This window comes from Mauremys mutica, chromosome 5, assembly GCF_020497125.1.
Source record: "Mauremys mutica isolate MM-2020 ecotype Southern chromosome 5, ASM2049712v1, whole genome shotgun sequence".
In the NCBI taxonomy this organism is placed as follows: domain Eukaryota; kingdom Metazoa; phylum Chordata; order Testudines; family Geoemydidae; genus Mauremys; species Mauremys mutica.
This window is the reverse complement of record NC_059076.1, coordinates 73,073,677-73,098,456: the sequence shown is the minus strand read 5'-3', so window position 1 is coordinate 73,098,456 and position 24,780 is coordinate 73,073,677. Positions and strand designations below refer to the sequence as shown.

At 40.3% G+C, this 24,780-nt stretch overlaps 2 protein-coding genes across 9 annotated transcripts in view; one reads left to right on the top strand and one right to left on the bottom strand.

Annotated features, from left to right (window-relative positions):
- The first annotated feature begins 5,701 nt into the window (after window positions 1-5,701).
- LOC123370903 (elongation factor 1-alpha 1-like) lies at window positions 5,702-6,542 on the top strand. The gene has a single exon (XM_045017822.1). It carries the CDS (start codon window positions 5,761-5,763, stop codon window positions 6,268-6,270), a length of 510 nt encoding a protein of 169 aa, XP_044873757.1. The 5' UTR covers window positions 5,702-5,760; the 3' UTR covers window positions 6,271-6,542.
- A 5,932-nt stretch (window positions 6,543-12,474) lies between these two features.
- Window positions 12,475-24,780, bottom strand: part of PALLD (palladin, cytoskeletal associated protein) — a 328,370-nt gene continuing 316,064 nt past the window's right edge. For 3 of the 8 annotated variants that reach the window (XM_045017800.1, XM_045017801.1, XM_045017799.1), the window contains exons 17-21: window positions 22,371-22,503; window positions 19,776-19,983; window positions 18,067-18,232; window positions 15,825-15,958; window positions 12,475-14,656 (exon numbers count right to left, since the gene is read on the bottom strand). In XM_045017800.1, coding sequence (XP_044873735.1) covers window positions 14,484-14,656; window positions 15,825-15,958; window positions 18,067-18,232; window positions 19,776-19,983; window positions 22,371-22,503 — 814 coding nt within the window. In that variant the 3' untranslated portion in view covers window positions 12,475-14,483. Of the gene's footprint in view, window positions 14,657-15,824; window positions 15,959-18,066; window positions 18,233-18,255; window positions 19,502-19,775; window positions 19,984-22,370; window positions 22,504-24,780 lie in introns of those variants that run through there. The other 5 variants (XM_045017805.1, XM_045017806.1, XM_045017804.1 and 2 more) reach the window with 4 other exon arrangements.

Sequence of the window (24,780 nt, the reverse complement as noted above, 5' to 3'; positions counted from 1 at the left end):
AAAATTAATCGCAGTTTTAATTGCATGGGTAAATAATAGAATACCAATTGAAATTTTTTAAATATTTTGGATGTTTTTCTATATTTTCATATATTTTGTATTCTGTTGTATTTGAAATCAAATTCTATATTATTTTTGCTTGCAAATGTTTGCACTGTAAAAATGATAAAACAAAAGAAATAGTATTTTTCAATTCACTTCATACAAGCACTGTAGTGCAATCTCTTTATCATGAAAGTGCAATGTAAAATGTAGATTTATTTTTTTTGTTACAACTACACTCAAAAACAATACAATGTAAAACTTCAGAGCCTACAAGTCCACTCATTCCTATTACTTGTTCAGCCAATCACTGAGACAAACAAGTTTGTTTACCTTTAAGGGAGATAATGCTGCCCTCTTCTTATTTACAGTGTCACCAGAAAGTGAGAACAGGCATTTGCATGGCACTTTTGTAGCCAGTACTGCAAGGTATTTACATGCCAGATATGCTAAACATTCGTATGCCCCTTCATGCTTTGGCCACCATTCGAGAGGACATGCTTCCATGCTGATGACGCTCATTTAAAAAAATGTGTTAATTAAATTTCTGACTGAACACCCTGGGAGATAATTGTATGTCCCCTGCTCTGTTTTACCTGCATTCTGCCATATATTTCCTGTTATAGCAGTTTTGGATGATGACCCAGCACATGTTGTTCATTTTAAGAACACTCTCACTGCAGATTTAAAAAAACACAGAGAAGGTACCAATGTAGGATTTCTAAAGATAGGTACAGCACTCGACCGAAGGTTTAAGAATCTGAAGTGCGTTCCAAAATCTGAAAGCAAGCACCACATGCTGTCCCTCTCAGAAGTCTTAAAAGAGAAACACTCTGATGCGGAAACTACAGAACCCAAACCACCAAAAAAGAAAATCAACCTCCTGCTGATGGCATCTGACTCAGATAATGGAAATGAACATGCGTCGGTCTGCGCTGTTGTGGATAGTTATTGAGCAGAACCCATTATCAACATGGATGCATGTCTTCTGGAATGGTGGTTGAAGCATGAAGGGACATGTGAATCTTCAGCGCATCTGGCATCTGAATATCATGTGATGCCAGCTTACAACAGTGCCATGAGAAGGCCTGTTCTGACTTTCAGGTGACATTGAAAACAAGAAGTGGGTAGCATTATCTCCTGCAAATGTAAACAAACTTCTTTGCCTGAACGATTGGCTGAACAAGAAGTAGGACTGAATGGATTTGCAGGCTCTAAAAATTTACCCTGTTTTATTTTTGAATGTCAGGTTTTTTGTACACAATTCTACATTTGTAAGTTGCATTTTCATGATAAAGAGATTGCACTACAGTACTTCTATTAGGTGAATTGAAAAATACTATTTCTTTTGTTTTTACAGTGCAAATACTTGTAATCAAAAATAAATATTAAGTGAGCACTGTACATTTTGTATTCTGTGTTGTAATTGAAATCAGAATATTTGAAAATGTAGAAAACATCCAAAAATATTTAAATAAATGTATTCTATTATTGTTTAACAGTGCAATTATTTTTTAATCGCTTGACAGCCCTAATATTTATATTAGTATTCATTGTATTTTTGTAGTCACTTGTCATTATTTGACCTCTTGATGGATTCCTTATATCTCTCGATTTAAAAAAAAAATCACCTCTAACTAGTGTACAGTGATAGTTAGCAGGGAACAAAGCCATACTGATTTTAGCATACACCAAATACAATGATACTGCAGTATTATGAGGGGCAAAATTACATAGAGAGATCATCAGAGTAAATCTCTCCAGGGCAGTAGTGAAAAGCCTTTTGTTGAGTGTATGCAATGACTTGTTGTTGCTTTCCATTTCTTGTAGATTGTGTCTGTATTGTAAAAATCTGAATCTCAGCTGTCATGGAGACCATGTCACAGCAGAGAAGCCACTTCATTGCTTTTACCACTAGTTATGGTCTCTCTAAAGTACAATTGCAGCACATTTGGTGGGTTAGCAGAGACTGCTACTTGCAGTGCAATACTGGTTCTGAGGACTTTGGTGTCCAGGCCTTTCAATGTGGTATCTGAGTGCCAAATTCACAAAATCTGTATGTTCAATCTGGGTGATGACGAGGCCTGCAAACAACCTTAAGTTACAGTTCCTTTGCACTTCATATTAATGGCAGTCTGCTTTTCCTTGTCATACTCTTCGGGTGTAGGTGTTTCCACTGAAAATAATTTCCTGTAAGTCTGGGGAAAGGAAAGGAAGTTACATTTTCCTGGAATCTTTCTTTCTGTAGATCTTACTTGTAGCATGCATATGTCTCAGGCACTTGAGCTGGAAATGTCCATTAGGGACATGTCTGCATCTTGCTAGTCTTCACCAACCACAGGCCTAGCTGGCACAGCAGCCGTTACTGCTTTTCTGTTTGCTATTGCCACCTGTGGCAGAAAGCCAGAACTCTGCAATGTCTTTCTACTACCATGTAGCACCCTTACAATTTGTACATACTAGGTTAGCGAGTTTAGTTTAGTGACAGAATTCTAGCCTATTGGCAGCCCATTGTTTGTTTCTGTTCTTTAAAATCTCTTTTCTTCTACTTGGCATCAAAGTGCCTTCCTGTGTAATGGCTGAGACCAAATCATTCAGCTTCAAGCCATGCCCCTTGTGATGGATGTTTTCTTTTACCTGATGATGCTGTTGGTGTGTTCTCTTTAGGTGAGAGCCATATTCTGGACCATTGACCCATATGCTGGTCTTTCTCCAGCAGAACTCATTGCTCCAGTGATATCAAGCTAAAGCTCTACCTTGTCCATGAAGGTATCAGCTGAGTTGGAAAGATAATCTGACTCCAAAAAGGAGGATACTTCCCAGAGATCCCATTCCTTCAGCATCTCTTTAAGAAGGGACTCTACCTTAAAGGCTCTCACCAACAGTATTGACAGAGGGTCTGTTACCCCTTCGATCAGCTGTCCTCTGTCTTCCAAAGTGAACTCAGCACTAAAGCGTGATATTACTTCTACCATGTTGAGGCAGATCTGAACTCCTCTTCAAGCATGACTCCCAGTGCTGATCTTACCCAGAATGATAAAGAGCAAAGAAGTTAAGATTCATGGGCTTTCTGTCTTTTTTTAAACCATGAGCTTAGAGGCCTGACCCCCCTATGCAGCCTAGTAGTGTTGATTTATTAGTCTTACCTGACTTTGAAGTCTATTCTGATGCTGAAGCCTAGCACTGGCAAAGATGCCTCATCAAAACCAACACTCCTCTGTACTAGTATGCTGGGGCAGAGTATCACCATTTATTGACAGACTCCCACAAGGAAGCGAGAGCTGACCGGAGATCCATTATTTTGGAGGGAGAACTAATAACCAATACTTCATTCCAGGCAGTCCTGGACACCTCTGATACAGCCATCACCAGGAAGAAGACAGCTTGGCTGCAGTCCTCCGACTCCCAGAGAAATACAAACCACCGTAAAAGATCTCTTCTTTGAAGGACCAGATCTGTTTTAGCTTCTGCACAGATGAATTGTTTTGTACTCTGAAGGACTCTAGATCTACACTGAGATCCCTGGATATATATACTCTACCCCCCGCCCCCAATCAGCAATAGAGACCTACTGACTACACTTGTGAAAGTAAGTCTTGATTCACCCACTTGAGAGCTCCCTCCTTTTCTTCTACCACCCACCCTGCATCATCTTCCACGCAGTAGGTTTGATGTCCAAGCTGAGAGCATTGTACCAACCCACCTGAGTTTCCTTCTCTTTCCCCTTCCCCCCCCCCCTGTTTTTCCTTCCTGTCTTTACCATTTTTTTCCGGCATGGGCCAGGATTAATTTCAATCAATGGGTATTGAATCATAGACTATCAGGGTTGGAAGGGACCTCAGGAGGTCATCTAGTCCAACCCCCTGCTCAAAGCAGGACCAATTACCAACTTAATCATCCCAGCCAGGGCTTTGTCAAGCCTGACCTTAAAAACCTCTAAGGAAGGAGATTCCACCACCTCCCTAGGTAACCCATTCCAGTGCTTCACCACTCTGAGTGAAAAAGTTTTTCCTAATATCCAACCTAAACCTCCCCCACTGCAACTTGAGAAGAACCCACAGAAGTTATCTCTATTTACAGTGGGACAGTGCAGGGTACCAACTTTGGTCCTGTCTTTATAGCCACAAGAGTATTCACAAAATAGCTGGCAGTAGTGGCAGCCCATCTGAAATGGCAAGGACTTGGATGACTGGCTTTTCGGAGAGAAATCCCCATAGGAAGTGTCCAGCACCCTATTTTGTTTCACTCTTTAGGACTGAGTGAATTACAAGTCATCCCTCACTCCTTCTCAGTCCATAGACTTTATAGGGGCTCTTTAGATTCCAAGTCAGCAAAGGAATACCTGCTGGTAGACCGACTTTAGACTATCTCATTCCCTGATCTTCTGTCTCCGAGAGAGTGCTGCAAAAACAGCAAGAATCTGTCTCAGACTGTTGGGTCACATGATGTCAGTGCTTACATGACACTTCTTGCCAGAATCGACTTCTGCCCTGTCCAAGGCTGGCTGAAGTCTGTTTACTGACCTACGAGATATCATATGGACTCTCATCTCGTGGTCCTGATTCCCATACTGTTTCTTTGAACCAGTGCCTAAGTTTCCAAATGGCCTACAAAGGAGGGGTACTGTTCTGCATCTCTCTTCCCATGGTGATGCTGATTATAGATGCTTCCACGGGGTGGCCCATCTGAACCACCTACAGATCCAAGGCACATGGTCACAGAAAGAGTCCTTGCTCCATATCAAGGTTTTGTAACCGGGTGAACTGAATAGCTTCCAGATCCTTTCTGCTGCTCAAGAGACGATCTGAACTATGGTCCCTACTAGACAACAGCTTTGCAATCAATCAGTAGGCAGGGGGGGTGCCTGCAGTAGGCCTTTACTTTCACCATTACCTCTGGTTTTGGAATTAGATCCTGTATTTATGCAAGAACCACACTGCTGCTTGTGCTGCACACTTGTGAAAGAAAATGTTCTTACAGCTCCAGAAACCTCTCCGTATAAGGAAAGTTCTTCTTTCCACAGTTCCTGGGAAATAGTTCTCCCGTAATGTAGTTTGAATCATTGCAATTCTTTTGGAAGGTTGTGCTATAAATGGGCATTTCTAGTGATCTGAAGATGTTTCTCAAGCATATGGAGTACTATGCCAGTTGTATCCTATTCATTTCATACTCTCTCAATGTGCCAAAGCTTTGGGGCCTCAATGTAGTTGTAGGCAAGACATTAAAATGTTGTACCAGTTGGTATGCTGGGCATCTGGGAAAACATTCACAGAAGTTCCTAGGTGTATAGGGAGAAAAGCTTATGCATGGCGTCTGTGACCATTTTTTCAATCAAATATTAACAGAAAGTAAAATTTTCTTGCATGTGAAAGTACTTGTGGCAAATTTTCAATGTAATTTGACTTTCAGTTATTTTTGCAACGTTTTCTAAAAAGCACACACCTGAGACTTTCTTGGAGGAACTCTATATACCATAGAAAGATTAATTACCTTACTGTAACTGTGATTCTTTAACATGTTTTATCTATGTGGATCTCACTTATGGTACACATGCACCCAACATCAGAATCTTGCAGCTATTTCAGCCTGAGTAGGAGAGTCCATTCTTGCTGGCATTGATTCATCATCGGGGGAAGCCCATGATGTTACGGCGCCGATCTCTGCCTGGTAGTAACATTCGCCCCTGTCAACGTAACAACTGAAGTAAAATCTGTTGAGATGCATCATGAAGCTTTGAGTGAAGCTCTGCCTGGTGACAACGTTGGCTTCAATGTCAAGAACGTGTCTGTGAAAGACGTTCGCCGTGGTAATGTTGCTGGTGACAGTAAGAATGACCCCCCAATGGAAGCTGCTGGCTTCACTGCCCAGGTCATCATCCTGAACCACCCAGGCCAAATTAGTGCTGGTTATGCCCCTGTGTTGGATTGCCACACTGCTCACATTGCTTGCAAGTTTGCTGAACTGAAAGAGAAGATTGATCGTCGTTCTGGTAAGAAATTGGAAGATGGTCCTAAATTCCTGAAATCTGGAGATGCTGCCATCGTTGACATGGTCCCAGGCAAACCCATGTGTGTCGAGAGCTTCTCGGACTACCCTCCTCTGGGTCGTTTTGCTGTGCGTGACATGAGACAGACTGTTGCTGTTGGTGTCATCAAGGCAGTTGATAAGAAAGCTGCTGGAGCTGGCAAGGTCACAAAGTCCGCCCAGAAGGCTCAGAAGGCTAAATGAAAATTCTGTACATCAGCTGCCACCTCAGTCTTAATCGGTGGAACGGTCTCAGAACTGTTTGTCTCAATTGGCCATTTAAGTTTAATAGTAAAAGACTGGTTAATGATTACAATGCATCGTAAAAGCTTCAGAAGGAAAGGAATGTTTGTGGACCATTTGTTTCGTGGCAGTTTAAGTTATTAGTTTTTAAACCAGTAAATTTTTTAATGGAAACAACTTGACCAAAAATCTGTCACAGAATTTGAGACCATTAAAAACAAAGTTTTAATGCTTTAATTGCCTGGCTTCAGGATGCCAGTTTCCTGGTGCTACTGGCGTTGCCTGAGTTTGCGAAGCCGGGCCCCACACCTGCAGGGCCAGGGACTACACCATCATGGCAATGAGGTCTCGAGCCACTTCATGTGTGTGTCCGGAGTGGAGGGAAGGTAAAGCTCGTCCTCCAAATCGTCTCCCAGTTTCATGTGAACCTGGATATATTTTTACCTGTGTTCTTTCCTAAACCCCATGCCACTAACAGGGAGCACATGTTCAATTCCTTGGACGTTAGACATCCTTAGCATTTTACATTGAATGCACAAAGCTGTTTTGTAAGTCACTGCAGCTCTTTATTGCTATCGCTGAAAGAATGAGGGAACTCCTGATCGCATCACAGTGCATCTCATCATGGATCACGTCCTGCATCAGGACTTGCTATATGACCTGGTTAAAGTTCCAGCCCTCCCCGCCCCCCCCCTCCCCCGCTTACGGCGCACTCTACCAGAGCGCAGATGGCATCCGCAGCGTTCCTGGCGCAGGTCCCTATCCAGGACATCTGCAAGGTGGCAACCTGGTCTTCAGTTCCCACCTTCGCTTCCCACTATGCCATTACCCAGCAGGTGAGGGATGATGCTGGGTTTGGCAAGGCAGTCCTACATTCGGCGATTAGGTGAACTCCGACCCCTCCCCTGAGGTAACTGCTTGGAAGTCACCTAGTGGAATGCACATGAGCAATCACTCGAAGAAGTAAAAACGGTTACTTACCTCTCATAACTGTTGTTCTTCGAGATGTGTTGCTCATGTCCATTCCAAATCCTGCCCGCCTCCCCACTGTCGGAGTACTCTGGCAAGAAGGAACTGAGCAGGCAGCGGGTCAGCAGGGACATATATGCACCACCATAAAGGCACCACTCTCAGGGTCTCCATAGTTGATCCCATGGGTACCGCTATGGAAAAGCTTTCCGGCGATCGTGTACACACCTATTGGAATGGACAGGAGTGACACATCTCGAAGAACAACAGTTACAAGAGGTAAGTAAGTTTTTTCACTAAGACAACTCTACTTTTGTCCATCAGGCTTTCCTTAAATGTTTATGTACTCTACATACATTACTTCTGAGAGAACTGACAGCAGAACAGGGCCGGCTCCAGACCCCAGCGCGGCAAGCACGCGCGTGGGGCGGCCCTTTCCCGGGGGGGCGGCAGGCTGGGCTAGCGGACCTGCCGCAGTCATGCCTGCGGGAGGTCCACCGCAGCCCCGGGACAACCGTACCTGCCACAGGCATGACTGCGGAGGGGGCGCTCGTCCCGCGGCTCCTTTGGACCTCCCGCAGGCATGACTGCGGCAGCTCAAGCGGAGCCGCCGGACCTGCGAACCGTCCGCAGCTGCGGGAGGTCCAGCGGAGCCGCGCGACCAGCGGACCCTCCGCAGTCATGCCCGCGGGAGGTCCGCGGCTCCGGGGCGCCTCCCGCGCATGACTGCTTGGGGCGGCCAAAAAGGTAGAGCCGCCCCTGCAGCAGAGAATAGTGTAATATTACATATGTACTTTTTTAGTTAGAAATCCACATAGTATACAAGCCATATAACTGATTATTTTGGGTGGAACATTGGAGCGAGACAAACTTAGTTTCTTCTTAAACCTTTCATTCTCTGCTTTATAAGGGAATTGCTCTTGTGTTATACACTATTGTGATTACCATTCCTGTGCTCTGTATAGAATTTGCGACTTGGTTATTAGATGAGTTAGTTACACCAATGAAAATATTACTGACATGTTCGTGAATGTCATTGCAGGGTTCCACCTACTAAAGAAAATTCATTTTTGGTCAGACTGAAATATGTAAATTAATAGCTGACAAGAGGCTGTATAGCAAAAGTAAATACAGAATTAATGGAAGTTGCTTTATCTGTAGTCTCTCAAATTCACTTAGTGGTTTGTGTAGGAAAGTGCTGGATTCTAAAGACTTGTGGGAGAGGAAATGTATTGATAGGAAGTCATAGAGGGCAGTGGTGAAATATTACTATGCTGTGTTTCTTCCAGTCTTTTCCATACAAAATGATAATCCTTCATTGGGAACTAAGGAAGGTACTGCAGATAAAAACCTGTAATTTTAGATATTTAAATAGTCTCTTAAAATTTGCAAAGAATAAGCAGATATGCTGTCTGTCATGTGGGAAGGGATATCTTAGAGTTGAGTTGACAAGCACAGTTCTGTTTCAAACCACCATGGATAGTATTTAGAACAATGGCAGAGGGCTTTAAGTTGAGCAATTGTATAATGGAAAGTATCAGAGGGGTAGCTGCTTGTATAATGGAAATGAGGGAATACAATTTCCCCTTTTAGCTGTACTTTGAGAGAGTTGTTCTTTGCTAACTTTAGGTCAAAAGTTGACCCAAACAATTTCAACAGCATATTTAGCTAAATGGTTAAAAAATGGAGTCTGGCAAAATCTAGCTCATTCAGTGTGATGAGATTGTATAGCTTCTGCTGTAATTGATCTAATCAGTCTGAGCAGTGGCCATCTACTATTCTTTTCCCCCATCTCTCATGCTGTGGAGATGTTTCTGGCTTAGTTGTACTATTACAGAAGTAGAAGGTGAGGTCAGTAGTAGAGTCTGACCCTTCACCAATGTTTTATATATGGCACTGCAGTCACTTTAGAGTCACAGCATCCAAGTTAGTCTCAGCTCTTCTTTAGGCATTTATGAGGTCATTTCCCTGCAGGTATTGATGCTTCTCAGTCTGGACTTTCTCCCTAGGAGTGCACTTGAGCCTTATTTTAAACCCCCAGATCTTCTAGTAGGAACATAGTGCAGCATAGGATTTAATCAATTTATTTTGTCTTTGCACCTAACCTTTAAGTAATGCTTGCCTTAGCCAAATTCTAGATTACAGACCCAAAGAATGGGCATACTGTATGAACTCCTTGTGTTCCAGGCGTATATCCTCTTCTTTGTACTGAACCATGACTGTTTAAGTCACATGATAAACAGCAGAAGGGTGCTGAGGGGCAATGCTTGTTGCCATTTGAGAACTAGATTAATGTGGGCAAATCTGTTTTATCACAGGTGCAGAATGATCAATAAGCAGTGAGTCTGGGGTGTTGGTGCAGGTGTTATTAACTGCAGCATGCAGAACACCATCTGCACCATAAAGGATAGGAATTGATAGAGGGGGAAAATGCTGGATGATTAATCTAGTTGGATTAGATGATTCCCTCTCCTCCCTAGGTGAGGCATAGCCTATTATGATTTGGAGGCTGCACTGGTAGCAGTGGAGCAGATCCTCATCTCAAATGGGGGGTCAGCACCCCACAGAGGATCGCGAGGTTCTTACATGGAGGATCGCGAGCTGTCAGCCTCCACCCTAAACCCTGCTTGGCCTCCGGCATTTATAATGGTGTTAAGTATATTAAAATCTATTTTAAGCGGGGGGTCGCACTCAGAGGCTTTCTGTGTGAAAGGGATCACCAGTACAAAAGTTTGAGAACCGCTGCTCTATTGATTCAGGGGAAAGTTTAAACCCCCATGAAGTACTGAGCACAAAGGCTGTTTACCTGGGCTGGAGGCAGAGATAAGATGTGTTTTTGAAAAATTGAGGTGTTCATTACCATACAAAGTGCAGAAAAATGTTTAAAAGGTAATGTATCTGAAAAAGTTAAACATTTTAAAGCCAGGTGTTCCCAAACTGTGCAGTGTGGTTCATTTGCCTTTGATCCAAGTATCTGTGAAACATCATGAAGTGCTGGATGTTTGTTTCCAGCTATTAAAAGTAGGTAAAACTCCTTTAGATTATGTAAGCAACTGCCGTAGGTGCCACCAAGTTTTTGTAATCAAAGTGAAGCTAGCTGGTCTGCAAGCCACAATGTATTAACATGTGGTTCATAGACTAAAAAAACCAAAAAACTGAGAACACATTCTATGTAAAATGGGTGGATTCAGCCACCTCATTCCTATTGCTATTAATGGGAGGCTTCCTCCTCCCCATAGCTCTTTGAAACTTTAGATGCAGCCGCCTTATGAAGTAGTCTTGAATTGCTTTGTAAATATGCTTGAATGGAGAGGGTTTCTAACACACTTAATTGCAGAGGACTTTAGACCAAAGAGTTCTCCACTGTCTCAAAGTGGTGTGGAAGTAGAGAAAGAACTGACTGAATCTGAAATCCCCTTCAAATCCCTAACAGTCCCCTTAGGTGAGCAAGAGTCAGGCTAGCTGTAACCCTAATAACGTGAGATTTGTAGACATGAGGATTCTATGAGGTGAGTGGGAAAGAACTGTATGAGAAGTTGTTGTGACCTTGTGTTAGATAAGTATGGAATGTAGATTATAGTCTAAATTGTGGAGAATAAGATGACATATCTATAAACAAAATGCAGCTGTCACCCATTTTATGTAACAAAAGGTATAAATGCTTGCTGTAACTGTTTACCTGGAGAGAGACCTGTTTTGCTCTCTCCCTCCACGCAATTGCTAGAGAAAATAAAGTATCTGACTTGCACCCAACCTGAGAGTGAGAACTCTGTTTTTCTCCAACAGGAACTAGTTACATTATCAATTATACCCAAGAGTCACAGTTGGTAGCCTCAGTTGGGTGTAGTTGGCTTAGACATTTAAATTTCCCTCCATAAAATGACCTTGATGAGTCAGTGAATTTCACATATGTGCTTGCCCAAAGGCTACAAACCTATGTCTCTCCCTGCTTATGCTACACTGATTTATTTGTGCATTGGTAAACCCACAACATCCTCAATGTTTACAGCACAGCCAAGTTTTTAATTACTATTTTTAAACAGCCTTACTTTTTAGTTAAGACCTGATTTTACTATCTGTACTAGGGATGTAAAAGGTTAACCGGGAAGCATTAGGCTTACCGTTAACTGACTTTAACCGTTAATCCTGTCACCCTCGCTGGAAGGGTCCCAGGGCTGCCCTATGCTGGCTGCAACCTTGGTTAACTGGTTAAACAATATTTACATCCCTAATTTGTGCATGGGTATGTATGAAGAAAGTCAAGGATAGACATTTTGTCTGAGAAGCAAAATATTTCCATAAACTATTTGATGGGAGCTACTTTTAACACATCAATAGCAAACTAGAGGGACAAGCTGTTTTAAAAACAAGTACTCTGGTTCTCAAAAGCCCCATCAGATTTAATTTACTGTGCCCAATACAGATCTAGTAAGCAAGCACGGGCAACACCATTGGTATCAATGGCATTACTACCACTTATGTCAGGACTCTGTTTGTTTTGCTGAGTGAGTTGCTGTGGGGTTAATTGTATGGAACTGTTCCTAAATATAAACCAAATAGTAAATTAGAGCTGTACTGAATAATTTATTCTTTACATGGAGGGCAAAGTATTAACTTGCAACATATGGAGTACAACATTTTTTTTTTCTTCTTGGATTTAGTGTTTTGCAATTTAGAGTGAGGACTGTCTTTCTTTGGGTAAAGGCTGTTCTTACACTAGGATAATATTACTGAGCTTTTAACTGCCTTAAAGTACCAAGTATACTGTGCTATATAATCTGTTAGAAAATGTGGCGGTTTGCCAAACAATTCTGTGTACCTACTAAATAGTTTTGTTTTTTTTAAAATAGAAACATAATCAAGAACTGATCTTAATCACAAGATGGCCTCTATGACACAATTACAGCCTCTCTTCTACTGGGTAAGTACCATGGTTTGGGTATTATAGACAGTTCAAATGCAACAATGTGTGCAGGATGAATGGAGATGCACATTGAATATGAAACATTTTTTAAACTAAACTATTACGCCGTAATAAAAGGTTCCTTCCCCCGTCCCTGCCCCCCCCCCCAGGTTTAAATCATTGAAGGAGATTCCCTAAACCAACTCAGATTCTTTCAAGTTTCTAAGAAGGGTCACTTTATTTCCAGCTTACAATCCTAATCTCGTCAGTCTTGTGTTAAATTTCCAAATTCTATATTTGGATACCTTTTTAGAAATAGCTATGGTCACTTTTGCCCAGGAAATGACAATTTTCTGTTTGTGTAATATTTATTGATGCTAAACCCACATTATGTCAGCACAACAATCCAAAGTAATGATAGTACTTTTTTATAAATACAAATAAAAGGTGTCAAAATAATGCTAGTTAAGCTAAACAAACAGTAAATTAGCAGTCAAGAAAAACTTGGCAAATAAGACATACTTTACTCTAAAATATAGGTAGGATATTTCCATATGACAGACTGTATGATATTAATTTAGATAAGCAATGCCTGTAACTGTGGTCATAACCTGCACCAATCTGCATAGAATAGTACTATCTTCTGTGCTAAAGTTCAGTCACTAAAAAAAAATTGGTTTGTATACTTACAAAGAGGTATGAAACAATATATGTATAGCAGTAATGCAAAATATATGGTAGTCCACAAACAATAAACTAATAATGGACTTGAATAACTGAGCTGAGATAGATTTCAACACTTTTTATTATAAATAATGAAAGATAACCATATGTGCTTCATATAAGGAATACAGCATGTTCCTTTTATATCAAAGTACTCTCGTACCATCAATACCTCAGTTCCCCCCCCTCCGAGGCCCAATTAAAATTCTTCTGCCCTCTCACCTAAACTAAGTGGGTCAGAGTCAAAACTGCCTAGTACAGTAGACTAGGAAGAGTCCAGTTTGATGTGGAATTGCTTTGCATTCTGAAAGTAGCCTCTGTGCTAAAGTCTTCGCCTACTGCACGCAGTCCCTAGCCACAGCATGGTTAGTCTATCATACACTAGGGAAGAAAACAAATATTTATCATTCACCACCTACACATGTTATCTTAAGAAAATAATATTATGACACTTCTGTTTTTCTCCACCTTCATTCTACTAGCCTATCCCCTATGATGTGTTTGTCATTTAAACTCCGATTGCAGACTCAGTCCATTTTTTCCACTTGCTCTACATTCCTAAAATCCTCATACATAGTCACAAGCTCTACACAATCATAAATGTTCACTCCATAGCTTTCTGCTGATCTGGGAATTTCAAACGTGTGAATGGCAGTGTTCTGTTAGTTTTTAGGATCGCTTTAAAAAAACTCAAACACTAAAAACATCCATAGTTTTCCCCCTCTGAACCCTTTTTGCTAACCTTATGTAGTAAAACTATACTGTTGGCATTTTTCTCTCCCTCAAAAGTATCCCTTACTTGGGTGCTAGGATTTATTGTCTGTAGTAGTATATTATGCCTCATCTCTCATTATTTTGACTAGGTTCAATTATTTATGCTTAAATTAGCCTTGTAGTATGTTTGTAAATAAGCCTCCTCGCTGGCAAAAAAAAAATAAAATAAAATAAAAAAATCTTAACAAAGGTGTCAGCCTTGCTATATAGTATTGGCAATTCTAACATTTTAAGGCATGTATTTCCTTTCTCATTGTAGAGACAAGGTATTTGTTTCAGTTTTTCCTTCTCTTTTCCTTCCTGTTTTATTCTTACAATATTGCACTTGTTCTCTGTAGCTACCACTCTGCCTCACCATTTTTGAATTGTAAAAAGATAACTATACATGTTAATTTCCTTTATGGTCTAATAGCCTTAAATGAAACTGCTCACACCATTAATACCATGTAGCATCTACATCTTGCTTAGGAAGGCACTCGGTGATAAATACTGTACTGTTTACTTCTGAAAAATCTGGTTCAGTTCAGTATTTTGGCCTTTTTCATAAAGGTTATTCATAAGAGTTCTAGCAATATAGGCATAAGGAACTGAACAGTGAATGTGATTTTCTGTGCAATGTGAACATTTCTATTAATCAGCTACCTATCCTAATTTGGTAGGAATAAGAAATATATGGTTAAGGTGGGGATTTTTGTACTTGAAGGTGTCTGGCTTTACATAAAGTGACATAGAAGTATCATTGGTCAAGGCAATGGCTTTCAGTGTTTCTGCTTTGAAAGAAAATGATGGATCTGGCAGCTCAGGTCTACAGGTCATCGCTCTCTACCAAGCCACACTGCAATGTCAGATGAACTGGGTTTGCTTCAGGCTGGAATGCTGCCTTGATGTCTAGTCCTTGGTCAGAAAGTGCTGCATATCGACTGGCTGAAGGACGCACCTTCTTTGGCTTGGTGGTTTGAGGTTGTTGTTGCCACTGAGCTACAGATTTGAAAAAAAACAAATTAGGTTCACCCTTCTTAACTCAGATAACAGAAGTACTATAAGCACACTCCTGTACTGTTTATAAACTCCCGATAAATTCTTTCACTTGAATGGCTGGGAATTAGCAACTCTAGATTTACTTTATGGACTGATTTACATAACAGTCAATCCTGTTCTCTCCTCCACTGCTCTCACTTTGTCAGTGCCACTTTTCTTGTGCAGGAAGGACATAACACAGGTTAAGACTGTAAATTGTTTGCCTCCACTATTTTGCTGTGTAATTCACCAGCTAAGCCTTCTCAACCACCTCCCACCCTTACTTCTGAAAGATGGCCAGTGGGCATGTAGTCACAAGTACAAAATTTGCCATTGCTGCTCCCAAGATGTCCAGAAAAGTTACGCCAGAATGCTGCAAGACATTCTTCCCCCCCAGGGTGAAAATAGCAGGCCAGATTCTAATCTCCACTACTGTAATTGATCTTCAATGGAATTACTCCAGTGGGTGCCCAATTGAACAAATCAGATTATCCTTGTCTCCCTCCACGATGTGGTGTGACAAAGCTAGGCAGAGTCCGGTTTGGCTCTGCTGCTTTGTAACAAGTTACACCATCACCACCCCATTATTGTGTGAACTTAAAAAGAATAAACTTTTTGCTCAAAATGATAAACAGGTCAGATTGCTGTCCAACATTATCTAAGTTTGGTTTAAGATCAGTTCACAATAGAAAAACTGTACTGGTCTAATTACGTAGTAAACTACAACAGAATCTGCCATTGGCACCAGTCTCAAGTGTGTTTAGGTAATACTAATAAAGGTTAAAAGCTGATGCTAGCAGAGCATTGTAAGAAGGACTAAAAGAAAATGTCATGCTGCTCTCTAGAGTTACTGATAAAGATGCATGTGTAAATAAGCTAGATGGAGTAGTCTAAGCAAGTAAAGAAACCGGCATGCTTGGTTTGTGTAAGTATTTGAAAGGTGGTGAAGTATACTTTGACAGAGTATTTGCTGTCTTGATGAGGATCATTATTATTGTGAAGAAACTATAAACAAAAGAGAAAGAGATCAGTGTAAGCCTTTGTGGTATAAACTAAGGTTTTTAGAATTGCTGGTTTTTGGGTAGATTGGTTTAATTTAACTGCATATCTCAGAATAGAAGGCACTTACTATAAACATCAAGCCTGGCAGTGCAGGACACAATCCCAGCCTCATTCTTAGCTGACACAGTATACCAACCAGCATCTTCTTTTGTAGCTCCCTGAATAAGCAGGCAAATGTAGCCATGGTTATCCTGGTGCATACTAAATGGGGGACAAGAAAAAAGTATTAAAACTTAATTACATAACAGCCAGTGTGGACATGGTTTATTGTGTTTAAACATATCATTAGAAGAACAAATTTAAAGCAACAAATTTACAGATGATAGGTTATATTTCCTCTTGACGAACATGCAGCTCCTACTAAAGGAATGAGAGAGAAGTGCACAGCAAGTGGAAAATGAATCTGAGCTTAATTTTTAAAACAAGTCAAGATGCACAATTAACATCTGGCTAATATCTCAGTAACCAATATTTTTCTTGTCCACAATTCAAGACACTACTTTAGAGCTCAGGTTTCAATTGCATTTCCAAGTCAAAACTTCAAAAAAGAAACTTTGGGGGAAGAATAACAAATTTGACCTTTAAGGAATGAGACACAGATATTCATAGTTTTGAGAAAGTCATATGCCTCATATTCCCCTTTTGTAGATGAAGACATTAATACTTCACAGGCCTCCTGTGAGAATTACTTCATGTTAAGAGCACATAATAAACACTCAGGGCTAGGTTCACAAAGAAGCCTCTAAAAAGTCACTGGGGTTCATGAAGCCCGAGTTCAGTGTCTAGGTTTCCCATTCACAGACTTGTAGAATCCAAGGCCAGAAGGGACCAGTGTGCTCACTTAGTCTGTCCTCCTGTATAGCACATAGGCTCTAAGGGTTATTTGGGGAAGATCTGTCTTGCTTTAAAAATTGTCAGGGATGGAGAATTTACCACAGCCCTTGGTAAACTGTTCCAATGACAACATGTACATTGTATTTCTAGTCTGGATTTGTCTAGCTTCAACTTCCAGCCTTGGATTGAAAATTTCCTTTCTGTTTAGATAGACGAGCCATTGTTAAATATTTGTTCCACAGTAGTACTTACAGACTGTACACAAGTCATCCCTTAGCTTTCCCTGTATTAAGCTAAATAGCTTGATCTCCTTGAGTCTGTCACTATAAAGCATGGCTTTTAATCCTTGTAGCTTGTCTCCAAAACCCTCTCCAATTTATCACTAGCCTTTGTGGACAGCAAAACTGGATAATCCAGCAGCAGTCACGCCAGTGTGAAGTACAGAGGTAAAATAACATCTCTACTCCTATGTGAGATTCCCATTTATGCATCCAAGGATCGTCTTTAATTCTGTTGGCCACAGCATCACAGGGGAGCTCATGTTCAGCTGATTATCCACCACAGTTCCCAAATCTTTTTCAGGCACTGCTTCCTAAGATACTCACAGAATGGGGGCCTATATTCTTTGTTTCCAGATGTATATGTTTACATATACACAATGAATGTGGGAGACAGTCACCTTGGAATGGGATTCACAGAAGCCACTGACATAGGCACCTCCTGCTGCTTGAATCCTCAACTACAAACTCTCTCTTAGCATTAGGCACCCATGCTGGATTGGGGCTGGGGAGGAGCAACCTCATACTCTCTAGCCCAGTGGTTAGAGCACTTGCCTGAAGGAAACATCTGGTTCAAGTCCCCCCTCTACTTGAAGTGAAAAGGGATTTGAACTGGGGGCTCCTTCAGCCTCTGCTGTTGAATCCTTCCCACTGTGAATAAATAATTAAATTCATTGGAGTAGGTACACAAGATACTGGCTCTCCCACGTCCCAGTTGAGAATCCTCACCCCTAAGTTACAAGAGAGGTCATCCTCCTCCTATCCCCCACTCATTTTAAGTAAGTCCTCCCACAAATAGCTCATTTGCTAAATGGGCTCAGAGTTTACCTACAGGCTTGTGAATCTTCCCCTCATGTGCGAACCACTGGGACTTAAGTGTTTGTATGTCTGCCATGGGGCAGCAGTGCTCATGCTCAGAGGCAGAAACATAGGGAACTTTCACTGTAAAAATTTAAGCATAGAATGAGTTTAGGTGCCTACAGGGTTTGGGGGTAGCTGAGTGGGGATTTTGTGAATCCCAGGAGGGTCTGATTCTGGGATTTAGGTAGCTAAAGTGGCAGTTAGGCACCTTTAGTCCCTTTGTGAACCTTGCACTAAGTAGTCTTACAATCTCATATCCCCTGAAGGTTATTTCAGTTATGATTTACTTTGATCTTTGTCAGTGAGATTAATTATATAATACTAAACTGCTCTAACCTCACTCTTTCAGTGTTGTAAGTAAGTGACTCATTCTCTTTCTTCCAAAATATCTGAGGATATGGCACCCCAGAGACTCGGCACTCCAGTCGCACGGGATATCCATCAGCCACTCCTGTGTTCTGTAGCTTCTCTATAAACACAGGTGGCTTGTGTTCTTCCTTAGCTGTGAAAACACCGTAGAAATGGCAACAATATTTACAGCAACATTCTATTACCATTCAGCCTCGATTGTAGTTATTCAGTTAAATGGTAGAAGATTTTAAACCACTACTTAGTGGCAGTAAACTTTTAAAAATAATTGCATTAGACCCGCACCTGCTTCAGGGAAGTAAAACTTGTCCTGTCTATGACTTTAATAGGAGAAAGATGGGTTCTAATAGAGCAGGGTGAAATGCTTAAATTCTCAGTTCAGCTGAACAAGGCACACTCAATATTGTTAAAGGAAAGAGGCTTCATTTTTGGGATCCTGTGAGGTGTGCCCATTAGCTGTCAAAACTGGTCCCATACAGATATTATTTGGGCTCTCTCTTAGTTTGGCAATCTAGTCTGGTTTGTGGTCTCCATTATTGCCTCAAGTGTACTTCAGACAAATGTAGTAGCATATCTTTTGGTTGATTGTGCACATACACAAAAGGAATTTGGGATAAAATTTCTTCTTTGCCCAGCTGACCATCAGCATATGCTCTGCACTGTGGCTAATTGTTCACCAATAAAATATTTTAACATAAATAGTGTCATTTCAACTTATTCCTCTTCCATATAGTCTTTTGAATGTCCTGTGACCATGGGTTCCAGGAGCTAATATGACCAACACCCTGCAAAATGCAAAACAAAAATACCCCACTAAAACAAGATAGTCCACTACTCTCTTCCCCCCCCCCATCCTATTTTGTATAGATGCTTAGGCTGTGCTCCTCACCGTAGTATCTGAATGCCTTCCATTAGTGCATTAAGAGATGTGATTAACATCTGTCATATGATTTTTTTTCTCATACCCTCTCTGGAGGAAGGAGGACTTCATTTGATCCTTTTTAATGTTACCTTTTTAGTTTCCTTGCTGTCCTATTGAGTTTCAAGCTCTCCTCTCAATCAGCCTGATAGGCTGCTACATACCTATCAGATCCCCAAGCACTTGCTGTATCCCTGCAAAATACAGTGTTAATACTGGAGCTATTGCAAGGGGCTGGCTGAATTGTGTTTAGCACAGAACTCAAGAGACGGGGGCAAACTTAGCTAAATGTTTGGGCTCCATTGCTTTCCCAATGTCAACTGGTAATGACTGTTCTGCTGGCTGCAGTGCCTTCTGGCCCTCTCTCTCTTCCAGCATGCCCCCTATTCTCGAGTGACAAGTGGAACAGAGGCAGAGTTTTCTTCCTACCAGGAATATCTTCATCTGTCAGTTTAATGGCAGTTTTACAGTCCCTCTGTGTTTCTGGAGGGGCACAAAGGGGTCGGAGCATTGACAAGGATCTGGGTCAAAGTAACAAATACAGTTACACGTCTCTTTTCACATTTGTAACCATGCACTATATGTATTTATTTGAACATAAGATAGTTCAAACACTCACCTCCTCGAATTAGTGAGATACCAATTTTAGTGGATAATAATTCCATAGTCTTTCCTAGAGAACTTCAACTTACATTTTCAATATTTCATGTACACCTCAAACAATTTTCAACGTGTAATCTTAGCATGAAGAGAATACCTGCAACAATGAGCTCCAGGCTGAATGTGTTTTGACCAGCTCGATTGGTGGCAATGCACGTGTAGATTCCAGAATCCCTAGCTGTGACTGGCTCTATGATCAGAGAGTGTACACCATTCTCACGCACCAACATTTTGTGAGAACTATCAGGACGAATTGGTCTTCCATTGAGTTGCCAGCTTAGATCTGGAGTTGGTAATCCACTGACCTTAAATATAAACAGAATGGAACAGAGTCTTAGCAATACAGAACAGTAGAGAACTCCTTATTTCATATAGCAGAGAAAAAGGAGGAATGTTTCTGCAAGAAAATTTATGTCTATGACAAAATACAATGAACCAAATGTTGCCCTCAGTTACACACAGGAGCGCAACTGGGTCAAATTACAGCTTGTACAACACCATAAGTTTCAGTGGGATCCCAGGTATGACTAACTAGATATCAGCCTTAAAATATATTTTGAATCTAAGTAACAAAGTAATAGATTACAGAACAAAAGGTTGGATATCACCTGTCATCTTTTTGGAATGTTGCCCTTGATTCTGAATGAGAAAAGAAACTTTCAGAATTCTTTTCTTGTGGGAAATTTACAGACAAAGGACGACAACTGGTTTGTGAAGCAATTCTTCCTTCAAAAAATAAACCCATTGGTAATGTGTTGTTGAACTCCAAATTCCATTCCAGTTATGTATTGCTTATTATAGACAATGCCATCTACAGAACTTTGTATTCAGATGGTTTGAACCATCGACAAACTGTTGAAAGATGTTTCATCCACAATACATACTACTTAGAAAAATAAGAGTAAGATATTGTATTATGAGAAACTAATTATGTTTAAAAGTAAACAGCTGAAGTCTGAATTTTAATTAATTATCTTATACAAAGTCAGAAGTCTCTCTACCAAGCTAAGTTTTGGTCCTACCTTTGTAAGATTTCAAACAGACCAAAATGGGCTAAAAGGATTGGTGGCCAACAAGCATTGTGTGTTTGTTAGATTCACATCTCTGTTCACATGGACGTATATGTCCAGTTTACACAACTCAGTTGTAGAAGTCATTCTCTCTGAGCTAAAAGAGTGGCCTAAAGTGCCTCTTTCCACTCAATGTTTAGGCCCTCATTCAGTCTCTTCAAGAGTGTTCATTTTACTTTTACTAGCAGAGTCACTTCACATGAGTACAACAGAGAACTGATCCTTAAGTTGTGCACTGGAAAGATCATTTGGCCTTTGTTTTTATCATAAAAGGATGTATGGAGGTAATATTCTCAACCAACACATGAAAAGGGGTTAGGAGAATAACACTATGGTACTGCTGTTATTGGAGGGAAAAGGTTATCTCCTTTCATGCTTAGAACCAAATCAAGGTGAACTGGTTCACTGAAATGTGTGCAACTGGACAAGAAACTTTCGTAAAAAGGAAGAAATGATTGAAACAATCTGTAATTTACAAAGGAATACTTTACAATGACACTAATTTATATAAGTTTTTAACCGCTGGGACCTTCAGGATGAAAGCCACTACAGAGGGATGAATCAGATCACGCTAGATGCTATCTAGCAGTAGTTCTCTCCACTAGCCATTCATGTTTATTTTTCTTAACAGGGCAGGTGACCTGTGTAGGAAATGTCTCTCTTTTTTTTTCTATATACATAGGCACATATACATACAGAGTAGTAGGTTGAAAGTAAGTGTTACAAAGGGAAGATGTTGAATGCTTTAATGCTTGCTTGAAAAAAAGAGCAAAAAACTTCAAATTACCGTGTGTACTTAAGAGCAAATTATATCAGTGAAACTTGCTGTCTCACTCTCAGTTAAAAAGGGCTACTGAAGTTGGTTAGGGTAATATTTTATATATAATATGTACTATGTGGTGAAGAATGTCCCTTGGAACATTCAAAGTCACAGTCATTGCTTATGTAGGATCTACAACTTGTGAGTTTTAGTTACTGCAGAGGGAGCACACTGATAGACAAATATTATTCTCAGCTGTGCTTACTGACTTCTTGTGTAAAACTAAGGAGTGGAAAAAATAAGATTATTCCTATTAGTGAGCTGCCCCTCCCTGTCAGCACAGGGCTCAATGGCTGCTCATCATAGGAGTGGATTCTGTTGCAGTCTATTAGCCAGGAAGGAACTTGTGCCATGAGTACAGCAAGGTGGCATTAACCTGTGGTCACTAACTGACTTGCATTCCTTCCAATAAACTGAAGTACGTTTGGTCAACGGCCAGCTGTGGGCTGTAGGAAATGCTGTGACTCACCTTCACCTTTTGGATAAATCAATAATACAAACTCACATGTTTGAAATTTTGTCAAAGTATCACAACTTTCAAGCTGGCTTTATTCTAAGAAAAGAAATACTGAGAGTCTTCTTTACATCTTAGCCCCTCCTCCCCCCTCCACAAGGGTGGGCCCCAATAGGAGGCTTTGCCAAAGGCCAAGTCTGCATCCTGTGTTTAATTCTGCCTCCTTTGTGTACCTAGAATTCCCAGTGAAATCTGAGGTGCATGAGTATTACAGGATACAGCTGAATTTGAACAGAGTTCCCTCTCTGGTTCAACAGAAACACTAATTTAAACAAACTTGATACTTGCCTTGCAGTCCATTCTGCAGAGTTTTCCTTCTTGAACAATCAGGTCTCCAGGAGCCTGCAGGAAATGAGGTCGGAAGAATCGTTCCTGAATTGGTTCATTTTCATCGCCACTGTCCCTTGATCGAGATCGAGGTCTTAAAATAATATATGAAATACATTTGTTTATTAGGCATTTCCCCATGTTTTCTTATGAAGTTGAAGAACCAAATTCAGATGTCAGATTGGTATAAATCTAGATTAACTCCATTGGATCCTATTGTAATAATTCCATATTTATACCAGCATAACAGAGCAGAATTTGGCTCAAAAATCAACTAAATATGACTCTATTTATTAATTTGATTCAGTCTACATTTTGTAGCAAAGATATGAAGTAAAAAATTCTCATTCACAATGAATGACTTACCTAACATGGTAGTTTGTTTATATACATAGTTATATGTTTTAGTTTTCATTTATTCTGTAGTTTAAATCAGTGAAAGAAAATATACAAGAATTTTGGCAATACTTTATATTTACAGCCACAACTCTGCTTTAGTCTTCGTACATCTGAAACCCTCTCTATTACTGATTAAGCCAGAAAATCTGTACTGTCAATAATTACATTTACCTTTAAGAAAATAGTAGAAGCTAAAGACTATCTCAATTTACAAATATATTAGGTTCCACATTAGATTTTCCATTATTATCTTATTCGTTACTACTTAAAGACATTTATTTTACATTTACATTAATGTGAATTAAATTTTGTTCATCTGTTCTGGAGGATTATTCTTCACTAAACAGTTATCTGTTTGTGATATTTATAATCATTTCCAAAGCAACTCATTGTGCTGTAAGAAGAATGAGAATGTAGCTCATAAGCAACACACACTAAAGAACAAAAGACCTTGTGACATTAAATTGTTCTTAGTAAAAATAAAAACATGGGAAGAAAAATGCAGAAAATATGACCAATCTGCAGATTTCCTCCACCCAAAATACAGTTTTCTGTAATTTCTGTGATCAGCAGTTCTTGCCCATTAATTTATTGTACCCTTGTCTATGGCTAACCTGTTCCTTTTCAATTGAAAGTAACAATATTTCTATTATATAAGTAATTTATTTAGCAAAAAGTTCTTTTTGCAATCTCTGTAAAGTCCTATTTTACTTAGTAAATTTAAAAATATCTAATTAAAACTGAGATTTATGGCCAGTTTCTGTCCTCTGCTACAATCATGCAGCTCCAATGAATTCATTTCTTCTATGGCCATACTCTGCCCACGGTGACACCCTACTGCAACAAACTGGGACTGCTCAACTGTAACTGAATTCATTTGGCCAATAATATTTGCATGGCTCTAAAAGTGAAATTCTGCCTTCAGTTAGCATGTACTAGGAGTTTATTTTGCATATCAACCTTCATATCTCTTTCCATTTCTTTTTGTCTTGGAGACAATACAAATATTTTTGGATGGGCTCAAAAACCAAAGAGAGCTCTTTTAAAGAACATAGCCAGACTGATCTCTGTTGCTTGATGTTCTCTGTTTCTTCTTTTCCTCTTTTCTTTCCCGCTCACTCATCTGCATGTTCCCGTCTCCCTAAATTTTAAGTGCCCCCCCAGCCCCTCCAAAAGGCTTTTACACTGTCTTCTCTAGAAGTTAGTGACCTGCAGGCTCCTTGCAGCTCTGACCTACAATTCCTAGTGGCAGCTCCTCCTGTCACAGATTAATAAGAGGCTTTTAATTGCAAAGGTGCTGATTCAGTGCAACGAGGGATATTGAATATCAATCTACTGATGAATCAGTGGCTGTGCAGTCCTGGAATAGCTCCTCCACTGCATTTACTATGCAAAATAGACATAAAACTAGCTTTTGTGGGCTTAGTGGCCTAATGACAGTATGCAACACACTGCTGTGGAAGGGGTTTGAATTCAGGCCTGGAACTTTACGGAGGCAGTTTGCATAGCACTAGATGAGGGTGGGTGAGAAGTGCTTTTCAACACTTGAGACTGCCTTTTGGCCAACTCAGGAGTGAGGCTTATGAGATCCAGAGAAAAATGCATCACAGGCCTCCTTGTCCAGAAATATGGATCAGGTAACATGAAGAATTCTGAGAAGGAGGAAATAAAGTGGAGAAATAGGGTGGGGGATCTGAGAATCATCTTCATAAACAACTGACCACGGTTTTATCAGGACTTTCTAGTATCTAATTTAACATTTAGCAGAGCTCTGTTTTCCGTGCAGTATTTGTATCATATATACTTCCTCAGTTGCTAACTGTTCATGTGAGCAACAAAATCCATTAATTTCATCCTGAATGTAGTAATTAGTGCTGTCATATCTACACTCTGTGTTGTAATTGTCAGCTGATGGCAAGATACTGCAGTGGGCATAACCAATGAACAGAACGAATATATGCCACCACAGCAG